The following is a 19,205-nucleotide window of genomic DNA, read 5'->3' as shown; positions in this document are numbered from 1 at the left end:
ATGGAGACATATAATAATTCTATTTCATAGGATACTTGTGAGGACACATGTATACATACATACATGTAGAGCATCTAATATAGTGGTTTGAACAAAGCAGGTGCTCAATGTACAGTTTGTAAACACACACACACACACACGCGTGCGCGCACACACACCCTCCCTCACATTCACACAAAGCCATCATTCCATTTTGAGTTGTTTCTAGTTTTCTCTGTAGTTGTTTCTAGTTTTCTCCTGCTGGATTCCAAGATCAGTCTTTGGAGCATCACTTGCCAAGTAGAGCCGTTGGATCAATAGCATAAACATCACCCAAGGCCTGAATTAAAATGCAGATTCCTGGATCCCACTTTAGATCCATGGAATTAGCATTTTTGGGAGAGGGATCCAAGCAGCTTCACACTTGGGGATTCTAACGCACAATGAAGTTGGAGAAACAATCTAAAGAGTTTGGTAATTTCCTTCTAGACTTCTACCTACAATATTAGTACTTACCACGGTGTGGCTTTGCCAGTGGGGGCCTACACCCAGTATATGGTCAGTGCAGACACCGGAGAAAAAGCATGATTAGTACGCAGGACAGTCTCCTCTGGTTCCATCTGCAAAAATACTATTATTTACAGGTATCACAGACAGCATGCATGGCATTCCCATGAGGAATTTCTCTCATAGTAACCAGGGAGGAGAGAGTCCAGGATTAGATGCCTGTGGACGGACTGGGGTGGAGGCACAGTGGGCCAGGGTGGGTAGAGAAAGCCCATCATGACTGTGGTGGACTGGCCCATGGCAGAAGCCATCACCAGGAGGGCTTGAGGCCACAGGCCTTGAAGCACCAATCGAGCTCTTAGCATGACTATGAATACATTCTGGGTGACATGTGATGGCCCAGGGCTAGAGTTGCCAGATTTTGCAAATGAAAATACAGGCTGCGCAGTTAAATTAGAATTTTAGGTTAAAAAAACATTTTTTAGTATAAGTATGTCCCATGCAATATTTGGGACACACTTATACTAAAAAGTTATGTGTTGTTATCTGAAATTCATATTTAAGTGGGTGTCCTGTAATTTACCTAGCAACTCTACCCAGGGATTGTCTGAGCCAGCGGTCGCCAACCGGTGGTCCGCGGACCACTGGTGGCCCGTGAAGTCCGAAAGGTTGGCGACCACTGGCTCAGACAATGGTCGCCAACTGGTCTGAGCTGCCTCTAACCTCAGAAGAAGGCTGGAGCCTGGGCTCCATGATCTTGGCTGAGTGGGCACTGCACCCAAGGGAGGTGAGGAAAGAGTAAGGACAGGGTGTGAACTTCCAGGAGAGAGGCAGCCCTTCCTCACCGGTGTCTGGGAAGGGGCAGGAAAAAAGCTTGTGCTGATGGACACCTGTGAGATGCTGGCTCTGTGCTAAGCCTTCCAATGTTATTTAATTTAATTCTCCTACAACCCTATGAGATAGGTGCAATCACTATTATTCCCACTTTAGAGGTGAGGACACTGAGGCTGCACAATGTTAAGACGACAAGGCTGTGGAACAGGGGTGCAGCAATCGAAGCCCCTGGGGCTGATGCCAGCTCTCAGATTAGCTGAATCTCCCAGGCCCTTCTCTCTGATAATCCCAAGTGTTTAAGGTGGGAGTGGCCCCCACCCGCAAGTCCCCGGGACAGGAAATGTTCCCAGTTTCTCCTGGCTTGAGGCCAGGGTCCTGTCTCGGCTCCCATGCTTGCTGAGGAGTCCAGGCTGGGAGGCAGATCTGCAGAGCTCCCTTGGTCCCCAGCTGGCCAGGACGGTGCCCAGCGGCATGACATGCCCAGGGGTTTTGCCATGTGTTGTGTGGGTGCCCATGGGAGGGGCCCAGGGCCAGTTGCTGCCTGGCAGGCCCAGCCTGCCCTGAGCCCTGGGCCAGTCTGGTTAGCTTCCCCTGCCCTTAGCCCCCTGAGCCAGGCCAAAGGGGGCCACAGGGGGCTCCTGGAGGAGCTCTGGGCTCTAAGTCCCAGCCCCTTGGAAGAGGCGGGCAGCTGAGGCTCCGCAGCCAGAGGCTTCTCAGCTCCAGAGCTCCGGAGCCAGATGTAACATTGACCTTAAATGGTAAAAGCTCCCCAGAGTGAAGAGAGGCTGGCCAGAGGAGGAACGGGGAATAACTCAGTTTTAGGTAAGTCGCACTATATCCAAGAATAACCTGCTCTTCAGCTGGGAAGCAGAGGGAAACTTCTCCTCCTTAAAGGTACAGGGTGCCGGGAGGGGGGCACTTGACTTTAACTTTCCAAGATTGTTGGTTTTGTTGGGTGACATTTCAGCTGACTATTTTTATGTCCTAATTTTTCAATAAGAAGGGAGTCTTGCCAGTCCTAACTTAACGGAATTGTGCTGTGTTTGCTTGTTGTTGGAGAGCACGCACAGGTTAGGGTAAAAATGTGGGTTCTGATAGGAGATCCCCACCCCCAGATTTCCTGTGGGCCCCTTTGTGGCAATTGAGTGTCCTCAGATTATGTGAGCCTGCAGCGCCTGCTCCCCCTTTACCAGCCCGGCTCTGTTTACTGTGTCGCTCTCTGCCCCGCAACCACCCACCTTGTGTACTGCCCCCATCCCTCTTGGTCCCTGTGCGGGCCTAGCCCTGTCTCCATCCTTCACCTGCCCTGTTTCTGTTCCTGCCTCTCCTGTCCTGTGGTTGGGTCACAGCCCGTTTTTATCTCTGCCCCTAACTCTCCTATCTTCAGCTTTGTCCCCCTGTGCCCTAACCCTGCTCCCTAGAGGGGGTGTGTGTGCCTAGTCTGTGCCCCAAGCCCTGCTCACCTCCAGATGCTCAGTGCCAATCTATACCTAGAGAGAGCGGCATGGCACTGAGGCTGGCTTTCTCCAAAGGAAAGGCCAGTGGGAGGCAGAGGGGCCGAGCTGGCCTGCTCCCTCCTGCCCAGTACCCAGCTGTCAAGCCCAGAGATGCTCTGTCGTCTGAGTAAACAGTGTGAGTCTGGCCCCCCTGGCTGGCACTCCTGTCTCCCAGAGCCCTGCAGCTGCTGTTGTCTTAACACTCTTCAGGCTGCTCTTTGGGGGTCTCAGTGGGAAGTAAAGCAGGCCATGGGTTTGTCTAAGCTGGGTCTCCTGCAGGAAAAAGAAGGAAGCTTCCCAGAACTGTTAGGCTGGGAGCATTAGGGAGTCAGAGCCTGTTAAGGGTTCTCTTGTCCCCACCAGAGGGCAATGACAGGCTGGTGGCGCAGGTGGAGTTAACTCCCCCAACCTCACCCCAACACTTTTATGGGGAGGCAACTCAGGTTAGGTGGCTTGCCTAAGGTCAGACGGCTAAGAAAGAGCAGAGCTAGGGCTCTAACCCAAGTCTGTGTGGCTCTAACTCCAATGCGCCAGCCCCTCATCACAGATGGGAGTGAGCACTTTTGCTTTGAATATGTCTTCTGAGTTTTGACCTAATGGACAAAACAGTTGTCATCATTATGTTTGTTTTGTCCACGATTCAGAGGTGTGTGTGTGTGTGTGTGTGTGTGTGTGTGTGTGTGTGTGTGTGTGTGTTCACAGCTGGTGTGCCTTCCTGTGTGCTTGGTGGTAAGGAGGACATTCCTGAGTTCCCTCTAAGATCATCTGAGAGGTGTAATCATGTGCCAGTTGCTACAACATGATCAATGATCCCCATCAACGTGTTTTGGGAAGATAAAAAAAAAGCAAGCACGCTGTTCTTACTATGCATCAAATGCTGTTCTAAGCATGTCCCCTGCAGTAGTTCAAGACTTCCACAACCCACAAAGCAGGGACCATCATTACTGCCCTTATCTTGCAGATGGGGACGTTTTAGCACAGAGACGTCACACAGCTGGCATTTGATCCCAGGCTGCCCATCTCTGGAGGCCCTGCTCTTAAGCAGCACCCTCTGTTCATCTCTGGTTGGTAGCAGGGCAGTGGGGGGAGCACCGGCTCCTCCAGCGCTGCACCTGAGGCTTCCTATGTGCAGGGTCATGGGCTCCTTCCTTCAACTTCCTATGTGCGGGGTCATGAGCTCCTTCCTTCAGCTTCCTATGTGCGGGGTCATGGGCTCCTTCCTTCAGCTTCCTATGTGCGGGGTCATGGGCTCCTTCCTTCAGCTTCCTATGTGCGGGGTCATGGGCTCCTTCCTTCAACTTCCTATGTGCGGGGTCATGAGCTCCTTCCTTCAACTTCCTACATGTGGGGTCATGGGCTCCTTCCTTCAACTTCCTATGTGCGGGGTCATGGGCTCCTTCCTTCAACTTCCTATGTGCGGGGTCATGGGCTTCTTCCTTCAGCTTCCTATGTGTGATGTCATGGGCTCCTTCCTTCAACTTCCTATGTGTGATGTCATGGGCTTCTTTCTTCAACTTCCTACGTGTGGGGTCATGGGCGCTTTCCTTCAATGCTATGAGGCCTCTATTTTCACTTTTGTTTTACAGGGAAGGACGCAAGTACTAGGGGATATTAAATAATTTCCCAAGGCCACCCAGACACAGAGTGGGGGATTTAGTATCTTAGATGAGGAGAGTGATGGTCATGTAATACCTTCTGCTTGAAACTAATTAGATGGGGGGGGGGGCTTACAGTTTCAGGGTGAGGGGTTCCATGTGTCTGTGAGAGGAAGATCCATTCCGTGCATGGTGGGCTTAACTACACTTACAGTTCTCAGCTTCCCAAAATGTCCCCACCCTTTCCTTTCAGTCTTGGTAATGCAGGGGATGGATGTACCCCACATCCCCAGCAGGAATGGAGACTGAGCCCCATGAGGGCAGAGATCGTCTCATTCTCCCCTGTGCGTCCTGTACCCAGAATGATGCTTGGAGTGTACCATGCTCAGGATCTGTTTTTCTTTCTTATGTAGAAATGCACATAATGCTTATAAAGTGTATTCTGGTTAAACAGGGCCATATGTATGTAAGCATGAGGGTTTATAATGTATGTAAGCATGATGATCAGATTCTTCTAGTCTGGCTTCAGAGGATGCAAAGTAGGGGGTCTTAAGTAATCCACCCCCTCCCTACCCTGTCACTGCTCCTGTGTAGCCCCATGGAGTCACTGGGCTACCCCTCAGCCATGCCCTCTGTGGCTTGGCAGTCAGCAGGGAGATTCTGTTTACTGACTGACGAAGAACAGAGGCATGGATGGATGGGGAGGAGAGGTCTGGGAGTCCCCAGACTCTGTCTCTGGCCCTTGGGGAGCTTGTGAGTCAGGAGTGGGAGACAGAGAACTGAGTTCTTGTGTAGTAAATGTAAAAGGAGGAGAGAAAATCAATATAAGCTGAGTTCCTACCTTGTGCCAGGATCTGTGCTAGAATGGCTATTTAACTTAGTCCTGTGGTGGGATGAGGACACTGCTATGAGAGTGGTGAAGTGACACGCCCACGGGCACACAGCTGATAGGCGTGAGCGGGGATTCCAGCTCAGGCCACCTCGGTCCCAAGTAGGCACTTCCTGTGTTAGTTGCCACCCTACCTCTCGTTAGTAGCCTGGCTCTCGGGGCAGTTATCATGTGTCACAGCCCAAATGATGGAAAAATGAAGAAAAGAGGGAGAGGGAGTGTTGTGTTTGCTCTGTGCACCTTGCAGGCCAGACTCTGAGTTCAGGCGATAGCCCAGGGTACCCTCCGTGGATGGGCCTTCAGACCCAGAGTCCTAACAGGGGAAGTGACCTTGGAGAGCCCTACTTTCTCTGTGAGGCCCTGGCCAGGGGAGACGGAAAGCAGGCGACAGTCAGTCAGGCAGACAGAAAACCCCACTCCCAGTTGGCCACAGATATGAAAACCAGTTTGTGAAGAACGGGTGTAATTGGCTCTGGTTAGTTTCTTCCTAAAATTTTTTATTTATAATTTTCACTCAAGAATTTTCCTGGTAATAAAAGTAATGTATATTCTTTATTAAATTTCTTGGGAAATATAGAAATTGGTATAAGTAAGAAATAAATTATTTGGAAATAAATACAAAAAAATTTAAAAAAATCCCTCCCAAATCCTTTTACTCAGAGATAAATATTATTAATAAGATGGTGTGTTTCTTTATATGTCTCTATATATTATAAAACTAGGGTCTTACTATATGTGGTCTTATAGTCAGCTTTAAAAATTGTTTTTAAAGACTTGATTTTTTAGAACAGTTTTAAGTTCACAACAATATTGAATAGAAGGTACAGAGATTTCCTGTTTACCCTCGCCTCCACGCATGCACAGCCTCCCATTACCAGCACCCTCCACAAGAGTGGTACATCTGTTACAACGGACGAACCTACACTGGCGCATCCTTATTACCCAAAGTCCAAAGCTTACAGTAGGGCTCATCCTTGGTGTTGTACCTTCTATGAGTTTAGACACATGTATAATGACACGTACACACCATTACAGTATCACAGAGCATTTTCATTGCCTTAAAAATCCTCTGTGCTCCACCTATTCATCTCCTCCTAACACGTTGCAAGCACTGATCATTTTACTGCCTCCATAGTTTTCCTTTTCCAAAATGTCATATAGTTGGAATCATATAATGTGTAGCCTTTCCAGAATGGCTTCTTTCATGTAGTAATATGCATTTCAGGTTCCTCCATGTCTTTTCATGGCTTGATAGCTCATTTCTTTTTAGCACTGAATAATATTCCATTGACTGATGGACCACAGCTTGTTTATCTACTCACCTCATGAAGGACATCTTAGTCTGCTTTTTAAGGGAACATTCTATCACTATCATTTTCCCATGTCATTAAAGATACTTCAAAGTATGATTTTTCAATGGTTGTCTAATGTAATTTTAGCTGTGCAACAGTTTAATCATCATTCCTCTCGTTAGACATTTACAAATGTTTCTTTGGGACCAGTCTCATGATGGCCTTTCCATATGCTTATGGAATTTTGAAACTTGGCTCTCAGAGACGGGCTTGTTCAGTGTGGCCCATGGCGTGGGCTGCAAGATGCTGATAAGTGGGATACTGACTCAGCCTAAGCACGCAAACTCACATCAGAAGAACGGTGTTCCCTTTTGAGTTCTTTTCGGTCCTTTGCTGAAGGAGAAAGCCTCCACCGAGGCACCCAGGAGTGAGGGGTGCTGCAGGATTCCCAGTGCTGAAATGGGAGTCCAGGCCAGACGGGACAAGGGTTCCCCTGGCCTGAGCCTGGAGTGCTTTCTTCATCATTTGGATACTTGTGTGTCACCCTTCTTGACAAAATGAGAGCAAGCCTCAGGCCCAGAGCCTTTGTCAGGCAACTGCTAGAATTTAGTAACTGTTTTCATTTAATTCACTTTTACAATTCCTCTCTATTAGTGGTATAAGTGGTACTGATTTTTCCACTTACAGTAGAGACATAAAATTTCCTTTTAAAATAAATGTAATGACAAGAGTAGCTAACACTTAGAGTGCTTATGTGTGTTAGGTACTGTTTTATAAAAATACTACAGGCCCGGTGCATGAATTCATTCACAGGTGGGGTTCCTTGGCCTGGCCAGTGACTGGGGCCAATCAGGGCCATCTAGTCCAGTCCTGATTGGGCCGATGGGGCTGGCTAGCCAGGGGGAGGGACCTCGGGAGGTTGGCTGCCGGAGTGCACTGACCACCAGGGGGCAGCTCCTGTGTTGAATGTCTGCCCCCTGGTGGTCAGTGCGTTGTCATAGCGACCAGTAGACAGGTCGAGAGGTTGAGTGGTCATAATGGTCGCTTAGGCTTTTATATATATATAGATGTTTTTATTGGTTTTAGAGAGAGAGGAAGGAAGAGGGAGAGAGAGATAGAAACATAAATGATGAGAGAGAATCATTGATCAGCTGCCTTCTGCACCCCCCAACCCCCACTGGGATCGAGCCCACAACCTGGGCATGTGCTCTGACCAGGTATCAAACCATGACCCTGGTTCATGAACCCAGCCGGGCTGCTAAGTACTGTTTTAATGCTTTCCCTGCAATATTTCATTTAATCCTTATAGCAACCCCTTAAAGTAGTTACCAGTATTATCCCTGTTACACAGATGGAGAAACTGAAGCATAGACAGATTAAGTAACTTGCTCAACAACACAGAGCTGGGATTTCAACCCTGGCTTTCTGGCTCATTGCCAGTCAAATTAAAGAATATTAAATCAATAAATGCATAAGTGGCACACAGACGTGGCAGAAACTATGAGGATGGTGTGCAGATGACTCAAATTTAGGAAATGCTGGCTTAGAGGAAACCAGGTTCTATGTGCAGGGGTACCAGTGAGTGCAGGTGTGGGGAAGCTGAGCCATCCCAGCTAACCAGGGAAAGTTAGGAACCTGTGGGCTGGCAGGAGGCTCAGAGGACGAGAAGATACATTGTTCATGGTGGGGCTGTAGATATGGGATGGGGTGCAGAGGGCACGGTGGCCACCCTGGAAAGGACACACAGAGGCCATAGGGAGTTCTGCCACTGACAAGGTAACAGAGAGGATGTTTCCAGAGAGTCCAAGGTTCCTAGTTCATCAGAAAGAGAAGAAAACCAGACACACCCTTGACTTTGCTCATGCAGGTGTAGTCAAAAGAGCATTGGCCCCATGCTGGGGGTGCATTCAGCATTGACCACTCTCCTCACATTGTCACAGTGGGAGAGGATGCCGGTGCTAGAGGCAGCACAGTGCCACTGCTGACCCGCTGTACATCTCGAGCTACACCTCATCTCAAGCCTCAGCTTCCCCTCCTGTAAAACGGAGATAAAGTAGTGCCCACTTTGCAGGGTTTAATTCCTTAGCCCAGGGTCTGTTCTCGGCACCCAGTAAATGTTAGCTGAGATTGTTCCTAGCCTCCGTCTATCCCCCTTCACAGATTCCATCCAGGAGACTTCTGCATTGGGTTTGAGGTTCTCACTGCCCATAATCCTGGGTCCCATTCTCACCTCCATTTAATGCTCCAAGGAGAGTGGCAGACTTATTCCTTAGATGATTGGCAATTGGTGCCTGGTGGGGTATTAAGGAGGCCCAGTGAACATCACCTCCCTCCTTTGATTAAGTTCTAAGGCTTGTTGAGAAGTCAGTCAAATATCACCTGTGGCAGAAACCTGGTATTGGAGAATGTGGTTTACACCTGCAGGCAAGTAGGCTTTCTAATATTGAATGAAGCGAACTTACCCCCGGCCCTCTCCAGTGCTCTCTGCTGGAGGCAGGTTCCTTTCAATCTTGGAGCAGGTGGAGCACAGCAGAATGAATGTGTGTTCCTAGCAGGCAGCTCATTCTTAAGAAAGGGAAGAGGAAAGACAGTGAAGGTCTTCCAGTATCCATTTCTGCTGCCACTTTGTAAGCTGAAATGAAGATAGGGTATAAGCGGGGGTCTGGGGATCTAGGCTTGGCTCTGTCTCTTAGATGTTATGCCCTTGAGCAAAATCACTTCTTCCTTCCCAGGCCTTGGTTTCCTCATCTGGGAACTGCTTACCCCCTAAAGCAGTGGTTCTCAACCTTCTGGCCCTTTACATACAGTTCTTCATGTTGTGACTCAACCACAAAATTATTTTCGTCGCTATTTCATAACTGTAATGTTGCTACTGTTATGAATCGTAATGTCAATATCTGATATGCAGGATGGTCTTAGGTGACCCCTGTGAAAGAGTCGTTCGACCGCCAAAGGGGTCGCGACCCACAGGTTGAGAACCGCAAGCCTAGCGATTCACCCCCCCCCCCTCCCCCGTAGTCTCATGTTTGAAGCCACCCCAGAGCAATAATGGTGTCAGACACTGCGTCTGTGACAGGGAGGGCTGCAGGTGTGTTAGAAGACTCAGCTATTATTGCTCATTCTCTAACAGCCCCGTGAAGTGCCTTTAGGGGCAGTCAGAACCGGCACCAGGGTTCTGACTCCAAAGTAAATGGGAGGCTGTGTTTTTAAGAAAACACTCACTGCTGAAGGGCATGCCTATTCATTCTCCTGTTAACAGGCATTTGCCTCTCAGCTTTGGACATTTGCTGCTCGGATCAGCGATGGTAGTCTTGTGTTTGTCACTAACAAAAGCAGCCTCTGGAGCCTGGTTCCACTTCCCTCACACCATAGGGACAGCTGCACTGGGCTTTCCAGCTCTGGGAGCAGTGGGGGGCAGGGACACAATTGGATTCCAGTCCTTTGGAAGAGATGAACCTCACGTGCACCAGAATCTGGGGGGCCTTCAGGAGACACTGAGTACCCCTAAGAGCTCTCTAAGTGGAGAAGCTCTGGGAAAGTGAGGAGACCCCGGGACATGGTCTGGCAGCTAACTACCATGTGCATGGCACGTCCTCAGACGGCATCTCTTGTGTTTTCTGTGTGACCTTCGTGATTTCACAGTTCTGTGCCCTGTAGGTAGCATAGCCTCTCCCATCCCACCCCCAGGCCCATGTTAGGATTTTTAGGGGCCCTAGGCACGTTTGTACTTAAGAAACTTACTTTATAACTCTGTCGGTGTAGATAAATATTTCAATGTTATCTATGGAAACATTTTCTTTGACTAAATAGTTCATGTTGTCTTCTTATTTGAAAAGAAATGAGAACATTTTTGTGGGCCCCGGGCACTGCTCCTCCCAGACTTTCTGGAGGTCAGCCCTGCCCCATCACCTTACATCCGGAGCACGGTCTAGGGACCCACAGCATCACACCACCTGGGAGTTTGTTAGAAACACAGACTCAGGCCTCCAGAGTCAGCATCTGAGGCTCAGCAAGACCCCCAGGTAATTCATGTTCATGCTATAGTTGGAGGCAATCTGTCTATCACAGTTGCCATGTACTACTGGGAATATTTGAATCACAGGGCACACTGTACCCCAAATTACAGCAAGAAGTCTAATAACAGAAAATCCTATAGGAAAGAAATACGTGGCACTAAATGGCTATGTAAATGCCAACAATTCCTGGATGGCCCCGCCTGCCAAAGCCCTTCTCCTCTCTTCCCCAGTCAATGCTTTCTCCGCCACTCAGCCCAGAGGGGAGACCCGGGAGGGGGCTGCATCGGCTTCTGAGTTAGTTAGTTCTTCCAGTTTTCCCATGAGCACTTGGCCTCTAGAGCCATCTTGGCAGAGGAAGAGATGGATGCAGGAGTGGACAGCTCTTGGCCTCAACCCAGAGGTGACACACAGTCTGTTGGCCAGAGGTGGTCATACCCCCTCCTTCCCCCTGCCCCCACCCAACTGCAAGGGAGTCTGGGAACTGCAGAGAGCACAGGAAGATTCAGGAAGCACTAACCATCTCTGCCACGGGCAGAGAATTAGTAAGGCCAATACCAGCTCCTGCAGAGCCTGAGGCCTTCTGGGGGCTAGGCGTTAGGAAGTCCTAGAAAAACTGGGAGAATCCATTCAGAAGCAAAGGCACCCCCTCCATCAGGGTCTTTTATATGCAACAAGGCAGAGTGGAGCATCAGTTGGCTAACAGAGGAAAAAGGCTTTGGCAAGCAGGGTCATCCAGGAATTCTTGGCATCCCACTTAATGCTGACTGTATGTTCCCTTAGGGTTTTCTGTTATAGAACTTCTCAGTATAGGGTGGAGGTGGCCATCCCAATATGCATTAGACATAAGTCAGCAAGATGTACTTTCAATGCCACTGAGATGTTGGGTCTGTTGCAGCAACTACTGTTAATGATCCCAATTTAATACCCAAGCGCCCTGGCCACGGGCCCCCTCTCTTGCTTCTCGCAAAGGGGAGGACATTTACTATCTGTCACGGGTGCTATCCCCTCTCTGCAGCTTTGCCATCCAGCTTCTCTGCCTGCTTAGAGCTCACCCCACCCCTCTCTGGGCCATGTCCCTGGATTAGAGGCCTGTTCTGTTCTCTGGTATAGGGAAGGAAACTCGAGATCCCAGGGCAGAGTAAGTTGGATTTAGAATCTCAGTCTCTGACTCTCAGGTGCCCGTCTGTGAGGAAGAAGAAAGAAAGTAGAAGTCCTTCCCAGCCATCAAGAGCAGGAAGGGTTACTCCTGGGGAACAATGGCAGTCTTTTAACCTGCTTCGCTCTGTCTTCCTGCATTGTTCTCAGGTCTCACAGAACAAGTGGCTGCTGTGGCCTGGGGGCGGGAGTGCCAGGTGCAGACTCTGTCTGTGATGGATGTGGGAAATCCCCCTCAGCAAGGCCCTGGAAGGAGCTAAAATGCCAGCTGACATTGACTGAGCTCTGAACATGTGCCAAGCATTGTTCTCAGGAGCTGATGTGTGTTATATAATCTGCATGCATATCCTTATCCGTGATTATCAAGCGAGGAGACTGAGGCACAGACCTACGGAGTAGTTTGCCCAAGGTCACACAGTCACCACGTGGCACAGCTGGGATGGGACCTCAGGCAGCCTGGCTGCGGACCCCACGTGCACAACCACTCTGCTCTCTCACCTCTGGCCACTCACTCATCGGAGAGGGTCTCTGACTAGTGCTTTGAGGAGGTCACGTTGAGACCTTGAAAAACCATTCCCTGGTCAAAGAAGTTTGAGAAACATTCTGTACTACTTTCTAGCCCTCTTGGAGATATATTCTTATTAAAGGCTTGCAGGACAGAAGCCTGCCTCATACTAATATCCCCAAATGTATTGAAACACGGAAGCCTGCATTTTCACAGCTCCTAACAACATCACCGAGAACAAGGGTGGCAGAGAACAGACTTTGGGAAAAGCTGGCTAGGGACACACTTGCTTGAGAGGAAGCAGGTGGATTATGTGGCATCTGGAAAGCCCTCACTGCTTGCAGAACTCCCCAGGCAGGTGCTAAGTGGGCCAGGTCAGCTCAAAAGCACCTCCCTGGGATGCAGACAGAGGCCAGTGGGGATAGCCTGGGTTCTGCTGGTTTACAATCCCACTTGGCTATCCATCAGCTCTGTTACTTTGAAAAAAATCACAGCACCACAATGAGCCTCAGTTTCCTTAATTGCAAGCTAGCACTCACCATAGTATAGGTGGGGGACTGAGGGAATGAATATGCCCAAAGTGTCAGAGACATGGTATGCCTTTGATGAATTGGGAGTGTTGTCGTTATCTGTTGTCTAGTTTGCTTGCCTTATTTTTTAGTCTCCCATGCATTCCATGTGGAAGCAGGAAGTGCTAGGGTTGGAGGCTTTAAGCAGCAGACTGGGCCCAATTCCATTGTGTCATACCCAGTTCCACTGAGGTCATTGTGCCTCTTCTCTGCTCCAAAGAGGTACAGGGACTCCCCAGTCCAAGATATAGTGTCCTCCTGAGAAGGGAAAGGAGGCGCTCTCTGGTTGAACTTGGGTTTACAAAAGAATAGGGTGGAAACTTCAAGAGCTGAGGTTCAGCTTGTGGGCCACACTCAGATGTAGATTCATCAAAAAGGAGCATTGCCCTGGCCAGTGTGGCTTAGTTGGTTGAGCATCCTGTGTGCCAAGAGGTCACTGGTTGGATTCCCTGTCAGGGCACATTCCCTGGGGTTGCAGGCTCCATTCCCAGTAGGGGACTTGCAGGAGGCAGCCAATGGATATTTTTCTCTCATTGATGTTTCTTTCTCCCTTCCCTACTTTCTCTCTAAAATCAGTTAAAAAACATATTAAAAAAGGAGCATTAACCCAGGATTCCAGGAGTTCACAGAAGACCCAGAAAAGTCAAAAGTAAAGGCAGAATCTGCCCTAGGAAAACGTTTTGATTATAAATGAGATCCCTGGCAGAATGTGTGTGGAAGTCTGTGCCAGCATTGACTAATCACCTAGCAAGAGGAATTCCAAGCAATGGTGAATCTGAGAATAAATTTCAGGAGGTTATTTTTTTTAAAGACCTTGGACAGAGAGGCAAATTGGAGAGAGGGCCACTGTGGTGGTGTGGAAAGGGCCTGGGCTGGGAGTCCGTCTCAGCTGGGCCCTAATGGCTATGACCTTGTCAAGTTACTTCACCCCACTGAATCTCAGCCTCCTCATCTGAAAAACAGACATAATACTATCTGCCTTATAATATTGCCATGAGGAACAAATTACATAGAGGATCAGAAATAGCTTAGACAATGGAAAACACTAAACAGCCAGAAGTTGATATAAAAAAACTAGAAACACCCTTTAGGATTTGCCATCAGGAGACAATATCAAGATAAACAGGTCCCTTCTACAAAGCCAGTGGTGACGTCAGCCAAGCAGACCCAGGATGCTGGTGAGGATTGGAGATGGCACGTGTAAGAGGCTCCTGGTAACCACAGATTTAACTTCTGACCCAGCCATTCCTCTCCTAGGTATGTATGTACCCAAAAGAACTGAAAACAGGTGTTCAAACAGAAACTTGTACAAGTATGTTTATAGCAACACTATTCACAAGAGTCAAAAGGTGGAAACAACCCAACATGTCCATCAACAGATGAATGGATAAACAACATGTGTCATATCCATGCAAGGGGATATTATTCAGTCATAGGAAGGAATGAAGTATGTATACATGCTACAACACAGATGAATCTTGAAAACATTATGTTACGTGAAAGAAGCCAGACACAAAGACCACATGCTGTATGATTCCATTTATATGAAGTATCCAGAATAAGAAAATCCATGAAGACAGAAAGCAGACTGGTGATTTTCGGGACCTTGTGGTAGGGGAAGGGAGGAATGGGAAGTGACTGCCGAATGTGTATGAGGTTTCCCTTTGGGATGTTGGGAAAGTTCTGGAACTAGATAGTAGTGGTATTAGGTGCATAACACTGTGATTGCACTTAATGCCACTGAACTGCACACTTTAAATGGTTAAAATGATGAATTTCATGTTATGTGTACTTTACCATAATTTTTGAAAAATGTTTTCTGGTGAAGAGGAAATGCGACCCAAAGGTCAGGATCCACTCTCCTAGAGTGTGGTTGAGGAGAGGGTCAGGAGATTCAGAGTTTGTCGCTGAACGCTGAGGTCTTGTGTCAGCAAACTGACTAAGGGCCTGTGTTGGCAAACCTTCTGCAAGGCCCTCAAGGGGATTCACAATTGAGTCAGACATGCTCTCTGCCCTTGAAATGTCTATATGGTACGTTATTCCCACGGCAGGACAGAGTGAAGGGACTATATATACCAAGGGGGTAAATTCAGGGACGTGAGACATTTATTCTGTCTTGGCGAAGGGCGTAGGTGGGATTTTGGCAGGCAGGTTAGGCGTGGAAGGGTTTCCTGCAGGAAGCACAGGTGGGAGAGTGGGGGAGCGTTTCCGAGTGGGAATGGGTTGATAGGAATCTTGCACAGTATGCGCAGTGCCACGGAAGAGAGTCCTGAGAGATAAGCTCAAAAGGGAATTAGGGTGGATGGCTAAGAGGGTAAATCTTAAATGTTCCCATCACAAGAAAAAATATTTTTGTAACTATATATGATGATGAATGCTAACGAACAAATCAATAGCCGTACATCAAAAACTAATGTTTTATGTCAATTATATCTCAATTTAAAAAAGAGAAAAAAAGAGGGAACTGAGGTTCGATTGTGGAGTGCTTTGAAGGTGGAGCTGAGGAAGTGGGAATTCAGTTTCCAGGTAGCAGGAGTCAAGGAGTCTTCTAAGATGGGGAGTAAGATGACTAAGCCTGTGTTTGAGAACCATCAGCCTGGTGGAAGATGGACTAAAGGGAGAGAGACTGGGGACAAGGAGATGGCAAGGATCACGGATGTCCTCCCAGAGCAATGTCAGCGGCAAGAGGGAAGTTGGCCAAATCTGTTGAGCTTTGCATTACCCAAGATTCTTATTTGCTTGGGACAGAAACATTCAAATTTGATTAGACAATAACCAGCATTTCCTGGAACACATACTTGAGAGGTTTAGGGCAGGTTCAGTTATGGCTGGAGCCATGGGGCTCATTCCCTCTATCGTTCAACGATCCTGGGTATTGGATCTCTCTTCTCAGGTGACTCATTCTTGTGGTGACATCGTGGTACTTGTAGTTCCAAGTTTACACCTATCCTTTCAGAACCCCCAGTATCAAGACTCCCCCCAAAGTTTCAGCAAAGTTGCCAAGTTGAATTTATTGGCCTTGTCTGAATCATGCGTTTATGCCTCAGTTAATCACCAGGGCCAGAGGCATGGGGTGCTCTGACGAGCCAGGGCTGTGTGACAGGCCCACTCCTACAGTGGGGCCGACACCCACGCCAAAACACAGGGACAATTAGGATGCTGCTGTTACTAGAAGAGGGGGGACTGGGTGCCAAAGGGGCAAAAACTGCACCAACTCTGTGTCAAGTAGTTTATGCATCTCATTCCATCCTCTTAACCATCCTGAGATAGAAACGATTATCTCCGTTTTTCAGAGGAGGAAATTGAGGCCGTAGAGGAGCCTGTCCTCACCCCCCACCCCTCAAGCACTTGCTCTGTTCTGAGCTGCATGGCGTCTCTGAGGGAGGCAGACGGAGCCCCTGCAGAGGGTCACAGCTCAGAAAATGAGACTAAAGTGCATGATCTTCAAGCTGAGGGACACTCAGACTGCATTGCAATCACACAGCCCATGCAGTGGTTAGAGATTCTGACTAGGAATTGTTAGATGATCAGAAGTCAGACTTTAGGAGGCAGGGGAGATGCTCATGGCCTATAGCATCCCCGTCCCATGGGTGAGCAGCTGGGAATCCTGGTTGATCAGGGGTGATAGATATGGGGTGTAACCAGGTGGTCATTTGGAGGCATTCACTGCAGACAAACTTCGTGAACACCACAGCGTCCCTGCCCTTAGTAAGACATCGAGGGAGAGGGTAATGGGGCATTTGTCAGGCAGGGCAGAGGGAATACAGGGCATTCCACGCATAGAGCACAGGATGTACAGAGGCCAGAGGCATGCCTGGAGCGACCAGTCTTCATGACGGCAAAATTCCCTGAGAACCGAGAACAAATTTGTCAGAGAAAGACAAACTGTTGTGGGAATGGCTTCTTTTGGCATCGCAGCAAGCCAGAGCTCAAGCCTCGCCAGGTGACTGCGCTTCCCCAGTTCTCGTGTTTAGCAATTAATTCACAACTAACGACAGAGAGCACCCAGGCCACTTCTCCAAGGGGCCCTCTCTGCGCTTTGGAGCCATGCGCCAGGTTAAAGGCCTTTGGCTTGGTTGCAGCAAGCATAAATCTTGGGCATTTCCTGTTTAGGGCGCAGAGCGAGTGGTGCAGAGTTGAGAGGACTGGGCAGGCGTGGAAGGAACAAGAGAGTTTAATGGTTGCCCAGACCCAAACTGGGGTCTGACACAAGGCGCTCTGGGTGAATAGAGATGTTTTAGAAATGCTGACATTCCTAGGGGACTGGCCGGGCCCAGGATGGAAGATAAGTTTAGATGGTCTGACTACTATTTTTGGAGCTTGGACCACATTAATTCACTACTGCTCCAAATGGTAGGCAGCTGGAGAGGGCTTCAGGGGCCCGAGGGCCATTTCCCAGCACAGATCTGGTTCAGCCTGTCCAGATCTGCAGGCCAGTGTCCCTCCTCTACCCCCAGGCTCTGCTGTGCATTTCCTAGTTATGTGGGGGCACACAGCATCCAACACCAACTCCTCCAAACATCCTTCCTATTAATAGAAGGGGATGGACCCCCATCTTAGGATGTGACTGAAGGCTATTTCAGGAAATTGTGCTGCCTGGGCTCTGGCTGAGTCTGGAGTAAAGGGATCAGAGCAGACATCCAGAAACTTCCTTGGCCGTCCCTTCTCAGAGGTGGCTGACCTCTCAGAGAGCAGGCACTGCAGGGAAGCGGGTCAGTTTTCCTGCTGAACTGAGTCCCTCTCACATGCCTGCCAGCAGTAGGGAGGCCATGAGACAGTGAATACGGGCATCACATGCCTTTAGTGGGCCAGGTCTGGATGGGATGAGAGGAGAGAGGGACAGAATGTGTTCTGGGAACTTCCCAGCTGCAAGTTGTGTGCTTGTAACAGGCCGTGTTCTCTGTTTCCAAACCCATTCCTCACTGATGAAGAAAGAGGAAAAGAGGACAAGGCATTTCCAGACTAGGAATGAATCCTGCTCTTGAGTTTTGTGTCAGAGACCTCAGGGGAAGAATACAAGGTGTCATTCCCATTCATGCCCATACTTGTAAAAACACAACATATATTTGAATGTCTTTGTTAGGAGAATTTTAACTGCCTGGGATGAGAAATGGTGCACCCTGCAAAAATGATTGGACTTTTGGGAATGTTGCACGTTGAGTGTGGTGGAGTGTGAGTGTGGGTTGCGTGTGTATGTGTGCATGCATGTTCCCTGTGCAGTCTTGAGCAACTGCAGCCCGGGTCTCTTATCACTGAGCTCAGCCTGGCCCACCTGATTTACTACCATACGCAGAGCTCGGCCCTTTGTAGGTACTCAGTAAATATTTGCTACACGGAAAAATGGACCAGTGATGTGCACATGCACCTCAGTGAGTGTCTCTTTCTTTCGGGCAGAGTCTTGTTTCCATGTCTCTATGTGTCTGTCTCTCTGAGCTCATGTCCCTTGTCCCTGCATCTCTTTTTATTTTTTACTTTATTTGTTGTCTTCTCTTTCAGTCCTCACCACGTAACCTCATCCTCCTAGACACTTTCACATGTACTCCACCTCTTTTCCTCAAACTCTTTTCTTAAAAGACATATACATGAAGTGGGAGGAAACTTAGAAACCACCCCGCTTAATTTCCATCTTTTATCTTTGAGGAAACTGTGTCCAGATTGCTCACAATGTACTAAGGACAAAAGCTAGTTTTCCCCACCCTCCCTCCTCCTCCTCTTCTTTTTCTTCTTCAGAAGTTTTGTTTTTAAACATTTTATAAGATAGAATTCACATACCATACAATGAACCCATTTCAAATGTCCAATTCAGTGGTTTTTAATATATTCAGAGAAGTGTGCAGCCATCTTCACTATTTAATTCCAGAATATTTTTATCACCCAAAAGAAACCCTGTACCTATTAATAGTCACTTCTCACTTTCTCCATCCCTCCCTAAGGAATCACTGATCTACTTTCTGCCTCTATATTGCTCTATTCCAGACATTTCATATAAAAGCAATCATAAAATATATGGTCTTTTTTGATGGACTTTTTCACTTTGCCTAAAGTTTTCAAGGTTCATCCATATTTTAGCATATATCCATACTTCATTCCTTTTTATGGCTGAATAATATTCCATTGTATGGATAGACCACTTTTTATTCATCTGTTAGATGTGATCTACCTCTAAAAAAAAACTACTGAAAAATTAGTTAAAACTATTAATCTTTTCTTTTCCAGCTTTATTAAGATATAATTGATAAATAAAATTATAAAGTATTTATAAAAAACATTTAGTTTGTTTTCACCATTTGGCTATTATGAATAAGGCTGCCATGAACATTGGATACACGATTTTGTGTGGACATACATTTTCATTTCTCTGCGTATAT

The 19,205-nt window shown here is 48.0% G+C and overlaps 1 protein-coding gene across 3 annotated transcripts in view; it reads left to right on the top strand.

The window, feature by feature from the left end:
* The first annotated feature begins 1,804 nt into the window (after positions 1–1,804).
* The window catches only part of IRAG1 (inositol 1,4,5-triphosphate receptor associated 1), a 110,810-nt gene continuing 93,409 nt past the window's right edge, over positions 1,805–19,205 (top strand). For 2 of the 3 annotated variants that reach the window (XM_036325379.1, XM_036325378.1), the window contains exon 1: positions 1,805–2,142. In XM_036325379.1, the coding sequence (XP_036181272.1) occupies positions 2,076–2,142 (67 nt within the window). In that variant the 5' untranslated portion in view covers positions 1,805–2,075. Of the gene's footprint in view, positions 2,215–19,205 lie in introns of all 3 variants that reach the window. The other variant, XM_036325380.1, reaches the window with a different exon arrangement.

This window comes from Myotis myotis, unplaced genomic scaffold (assembly GCF_014108235.1).
Source record: "Myotis myotis isolate mMyoMyo1 unplaced genomic scaffold, mMyoMyo1.p scaffold_m19_p_10, whole genome shotgun sequence".
In the NCBI taxonomy this organism is placed as follows: domain Eukaryota; kingdom Metazoa; phylum Chordata; class Mammalia; order Chiroptera; family Vespertilionidae; genus Myotis; species Myotis myotis.
Note: the sequence above shows the minus strand (reverse complement) of the source record. Positions and strands in the feature narration are given on the sequence as shown.